The sequence below is a fragment of the Somniosus microcephalus genome, chromosome 18, assembly GCF_052327205.1.
Source record: "Somniosus microcephalus isolate GS21.2 chromosome 18, FLI_Smic_1.0, whole genome shotgun sequence".
Classification (NCBI taxonomy): Eukaryota; Metazoa; Chordata; class Chondrichthyes; order Squaliformes; family Somniosidae; genus Somniosus; species Somniosus microcephalus.
This window is the reverse complement of record NC_141004.1, coordinates 72,435,405-72,440,855: the sequence shown is the minus strand read 5'-3', so window position 1 is coordinate 72,440,855 and position 5,451 is coordinate 72,435,405. Positions and strand designations below refer to the sequence as shown.

General features: G+C 62.0%; 1 protein-coding gene across 1 annotated transcript; it reads right to left on the bottom strand.

Annotated features, from left to right (window-relative positions):
- Nucleotides 1-489: 489 nt before the first annotated feature.
- On the bottom strand, nucleotides 490-2,875 carry rabif (RAB interacting factor). Its single transcript, XM_086011672.1, has 2 exons — nucleotides 2,679-2,875; nucleotides 490-1,025 (listed from the first exon to the last, which is right to left on the bottom strand). Exons 1-2 carry the CDS (start codon nucleotides 2,817-2,819, stop codon nucleotides 777-779), a joined length of 390 nt encoding a protein of 129 aa, XP_085867798.1. The 5' UTR covers nucleotides 2,820-2,875; the 3' UTR covers nucleotides 490-776.
- Between the last annotated feature and the right edge of the window lie 2,576 nt (nucleotides 2,876-5,451).

The window sequence follows — 5,451 nt, the reverse complement described above, 5'->3', positions numbered from 1 at the left end:
CACAAACTGTTGACTTGAATCTTTTTTTAACATTATTCCATATCCCATTATTTTTTTGTGTACCCCCAATCTTTACTTCCGTTATCCCAATTTATAACTGGTCCATTTTGTTTTATTCCTCTCCACACAAACCCCCAGATGCACTGTGGGTTATTAGTAATACAGCCCCACACCTTCACTACAGGATATCAATGGTACTGCCCCACACCCCCACTCCATCCCACTTTGAGAGATCAGTGCTACAGCCTCCGCCCCCCTACCCCCATTAACCGTGGGATATGAGTGGTACAGCCCTCCACCCCTCAAATTGGGATCTGTGGTACAGCCCCCCCCCCCACTGTGTGATATCATTGGTACAGAACCACTCTCGCTGTTGGACTTGTGGTACAGCCTACCTCCCTCAGTCGGTAATATCAATGGCACAGCCCTCCCCCACCATCACCCAGGCCAGGATCTGATTGGGGCTGCTCACCAATGACAGCAAAGGGCTTTCAGAAGATTTTTTAATAATAACCAAAAATGACAGGTCGCGCGATCAGCTGGTCACCAGTGCTGCACACGACGCCAGAACACCGGGCCGGTGAGTATGTCACGGTTGAAGAGCTGCTGCTGGCATTCCACACCGCGACTCGGACTGATACTATAGAGCTGCTTGGTGCTGGAGACACTGAGAGGCAGTCCGTGTCCGGTCCCCAGTAGCAGGCGGAGTGTGAACGGACCCACCCCCTCAGCGGATCGACCTGTGACCCTGTGAAGTGCTGGCTCCTCACCGCCCACTATTCATGCTGCACTCGATCCAAAGCAACGTAAAAGCTCTTCTTGTCATCCAGGCAGTGCCAGCCAATGGGGCCGATCTCACAGTCAGCACAGACCAGGTACTTGATGTTGTTCACATTCTTCGTGAAGCCAACATTCTCAAAGGTGTACATGTCATCGACGAACCAATGCTCCTGTAGCATGTCCCCTTCTACTGAGCTGCCCTCAGTGCCCAGCGCCACCTTCTGCCTCATTGATGGAAGGAAGAGCTGCAAGATAAAGCACACCCATTAATCGCATGCCCACTCAGCACTGACTCCACCATGGCTTTGTGAAGGGTAGATCATGTCTGACTAATCTAATTGAATTTTTTGAGGAGGTCACTAACATAGTGGATAGGGGAGTGTATATGGATGTTGTCTATATGAACTTCCAGAAGGTATTCAATAAGATTCTCACAAGAGATCATAGCAAAAATAAAAGCACATGGAATTGGAGGTAACCTTGTAACAAGTGTTGGTAACTGGTTGGGAAGTAGGAGAGAGTAGGGATAAATAGAATGTTCTCTGATTGGCCGGGTGTGACAAGTGTGTTCCCAGGATCTGTACTGGGGCCTCATTTTTTCACCAGATATATCACTGACTTAGATGAAGGAATAGAGAGCTGTATTTCCAAGTTTGCTGATGGCACCAAGTTAGGTGGCACATGGGGGTCCAAGTAGAAATCACAAAGCTAGTGGGATGGTACCAAAATAATTAAATGTTGGCCTTTATCTCAAAAGGGCTATGATATAAAGGGGAAGAAGTGAAGTTCCAGCTGTTCAGAGCCTTGGTCAGACCCCATCTGGACACTGGGCTCAGTTCTGGGCCCCGCGCCTCAGGAAGGGTATACTGGCCTTGGAGAGGGAGCAGCGCAGATTCACCAGAGTGATACCGGGGCTAAAAGGGTTAAATTATGACGACAGTTTGCACAGACTGGGCTTGTATTCCTTTGAATATGGAAGATTAAGGGGTGATATAATTGAGGAGTTTAAAATGTTAAAAGGATTCAATAAGGTAGAGAGAAACTATTTCTTGTGGTGGGGGTATCCAGAACAAGGGGGCATAATTTTAATATTAGAGCTAGGCTGTTTAGGAGTGAAATCAGGAGGCATTTCTTCAGAGTAGAAGAAATCTGAAACACTCCCCCCCGCAAAAGGCTTTGGATGCAGGGGGTCAATTGGAATGAAATCAAAATAGGATTTTTATTGGGTAAGAGTATTGAGGGATACGGAGTAAAGGTGGTAAATGGCGTTGAGCTACAGATCAGCCATTATCTAACTGAATGGTGGAACAGGCTGGAGAGGCTGAATGACCTCCTGTTCTGTGGACACTGCCAGCTCACGGGACAGTCATCCTGCGAACACTCCTGCCGAGCCAATTTCACAAAATGGGACTCCCTCACCTGGTCTTATACATTTATATCGCCTTTCACAACCTCAAGACAGCCCAAAATGCTTCACAGCCAGTCAAGTACATTCAGCGCACAGCAAGCTCCCACAAACAGCAATGTGATAATGACCAGATCATCTGTTTTAAGGATGTTGGTTGAGGGATAAATATTGGCCCCAGGACACCGGGGAGAACCCTGAAATAGTGCCATAGGATCGTCTACCTCCACCTGAGGGGGCAGACTGGCCTCGGTTTAAAGTCTCATGCGAAAGCCGGCACCCCCGACAGTGCGGCGCTCCCTCAGCACCGCACTAGAGGCTCAGGCTGGATTGTTCACCCACGGCCTTCTCAGTCAGAGACCAGGGTGCGGCCGGCTGGGCCAGGCCCACACCTGCAGACCGAGAAGGTTCAACCAAGAATCAGCCCCCGTCAGTGACACCGCCCCGGCCCCGGCCCCGGCTCACCCACCCACCGCCGCTCCCCCGGCCCCACCTCTCTCCGGCGGTACCGCGCTGTCCCCGGGCTCAGCACCCGGGAGCCGCAGCGCTCGCACACCACCGCCTTGCCGTTGGTGCCGGCCGCGCTCACTAGGCCAGGGCGGCGGGGCCCGGTGACCGGGCCGGTCGGCTCCATAACACCGCTCAACTTCCGCTTCCGCTCGTCTTAGCTTCCGTTTTCGGACGCCTCAACTTCTGCTTCCGGCCCGCGCGTTGTCCCTGGAAACCCCGGATAGAAACACCCCCGGGACAGTGACCCCGCCCCCCAATCCCCCACATCCTGTTTCTCCCCCCCCCCCCCCCTGTTTCTCCCCCCCCCCCCCCTGTTTCTCCCCCCCCCCCCCCCTGTTTCTCCCCCCCCCCCCCCCTGTTTCTCCCCCCCCCCCCCCCCCTGTTTCTCCCCCCCCCCCCCCCTGTTTCTCCCCCCCCCCCCCCCCCCTGTTTCTCCCCCCCCCCCCCCCCCTGTTTCTCCCCCCCCCCCCCCCCTGTTTCTCCCCCCCCCCCCCCTGTTTCTCCCCCCCCCCCCCGTTTCTCCCCCCCCCCCCCCGTTTCTCTCCCCCCCCCCCGTTTCTCCCCCCCCCCCCCCCGTTTCTCCCCCCCCCCCCCCCCGTTTCTCTCCCCCCCCCCCCCCGTTTCTCTCCCCCCCCCCCCTGTTTCTCCCCCCCCCCCTGTTTCTCCCCCCCCCCCGTTTCTCTCCCCCCCCCCGTTTCTCTCCCCCCCCCCCCCGTTTCTCTCCCCCCCCCCCCGTTTCTCTCCCCCCCCCCCCTGTTTCTCCCCCCCCCCCCCCTGTTTCTCCCCCCCCCCCCTGTTTCTCCCCCCCCCCCTGTTTCTCCCCCCCCCCCTGTTTCTCCCCCCCCCCCGTTTCTCTCCCCCCCCGTTTCTCTCCCCCCCCCCCCTGTTTCTCCCCCCCCCCCCCCTGTTTCTCCCCCCCCCCCCCTGTTTCTCCCCCCCCCCCCCCTGTTTCTCCCCCCCCCCCCCCTGTTTCTCCCCCCCCCCCCCTGTTTCTCCCCCCCCCCTGTTTCTCCCCCCCCCCCTGTTTCTCCCCCCCCCCCCCGTTTCTCCCCCCCCCCCCGTTTCTCTCCCCCCCCCCCGTTTCTCTCCCCCCCCCCCCGTTTCTCTCCCCCCCCCCCGTTTCTCTCCCCCCCCCCCGTTTCTCTCCCCCCCCCCCCCCGTTTCTCTCCCCCCCCCCCCCGTTTCTCTCCCCCCCCCCCCCGTTTCTCTCCCCCCCCCCCCCGTTTCTCTCCCCCCCCCCCCCCGTTTCTCTCCCCCCCCCCGTTTCTCTCCCCCCCCCCCGTTTCTCTCCCCCCCCCCCGTTTCTCTCCCCCCCCCCCCCGTTTCTCTCCCCCCCCCCCCCGTTTCTCTCCCCCCCCCCCCCGTTTCTCTCCCCCCCCCCCGTTTCTCTCCCCCCCCCCCCGTTTCTCTCCCCCCCCCCCCGTTTCTCTCCCCCCCCCCCCGTTTCTCTCCCCCCCCCCCCCGTTTCTCTCCCCCCCCCCCCGTTTCTCTCCCCCCCCCCCCCCGTTTCTCTCCCCCCCCCCCCTGTTTCTCCCCCCCCCCCTGTTTCTCCCCCCCCCCCCCTGTTTCTCCCCCCCCCCCCCTGTTTCTCCCCCCCCCCCCCCTGTTTCTCCCCCCCCCCCCCTGTTTCTCCCCCCCCCCCCTGTTTCTCCCCCCCCCCCCTGTTTCTCCCCCCCCCCCCCTGTTTCTCCCCCCCCCCCCCCCTGTTTCTCCCCCCCCCCCCCCTGTTTCTCCCCCCCCCCCCCCTGTTTCTCCCCCCCCCCCCCCTGTTTCTCCCCCCCCCCCCCTGTTTCTCCCCCCCCCCCCTGTTTCTCCCCCCCCCCCCTGTTTCTCCCCCCCCCCCCCCCCTGTTTCTCCCCCCCCCCCCCCCCTGTTTCTCCCCCCCCCCCCCCCCCCCCTGTTTCTCCCCCCCCCCCCTGTTTCTCCCCCCCCCCCCTGTTTCTCCCCCCCCCCCCCTGTTTCTCCCCCCCCCCCCTGTTTCTCCCCCCCCCCCCCTGTTTCTCCCCCCCCCCCTGTTTCTCCCCCCCCCCCTGTTTCTCCCCCCCCCCCCTGTTTCTCCCCCCCCCCCTGTTTCTCCCCCCCCCCCTGTTTCTCCCCCCCCCCCTGTTTCTCCCCCCCCCCCTGTTTCTCCCCCCCCCCCTGTTTCTCCCCCCCCCCCTGTTTCTCCCCCCCCCCCTGTTTCTCCCCCCCCCCCCCTGTTTCTCCCCCCCCCCCTGTTTCTCCCCCCCCCCCCTGTTTCTCCCCCCCCCCCCCCCTGTTTCTCCCCCCCCCCCCCCCCTGTTTCTCCCCCCCCCTGTTTCTCCCCCCCCCCTATTTCTCCCCCCCCCCTTTTCTCCCCCCCCCCCTGTTTCTCCCCCCCCCCTGTTTCTCCCCCCCCCTGTTTCTCCCCCCCCCTGTTTCTCCCCCCCCTGTTTCTCCCCCCCTGTTTCTCCCCCCCTGTTTCTCCCCCCCCCTGTTTCTCCCCCCCCCCTGTTTCTCCCCCCCCCTGTTTCTCCCCCCCCTGTTTCTCCCCCCCCCCTGTTTCTCCCCCCCCCCTGTTTCTCCCCCCCCCCTGTTTCTCCCCCCCCCTGTTTCTCCCCCCCCCCTGTTTCTCCCCCCCCCTGTTTCTCCCCCCCCCTGTTTCTCCCCCCCCCCTGTTTCTCCCCCCCCCCCTGTTTCTCCCCCCCCCCCTGTTTCTCCCCCCCCCCCTGTTTCTCCCCCCCCCCTGTTTCTCCTCCCCCCCCCTGTTTCTCCCCCCCCCCCTGTTTCTCCCCCCC

Coding starts and splice junctions, on each gene's coding strand:
- rabif (XM_086011672.1), bottom strand. CDS start 2,819: ATGGAGCCGACCGGCCCGGTCACCGGGCCCCGCCGCCCTGGCCTAGTG. Junction 1,026..2,678: donor CGCGGTACCGCCGGAGAGAG/GTGGGGCCGGGG, acceptor TTTATCTTGCAG/CTCTTCCTTCCATCAATGAG.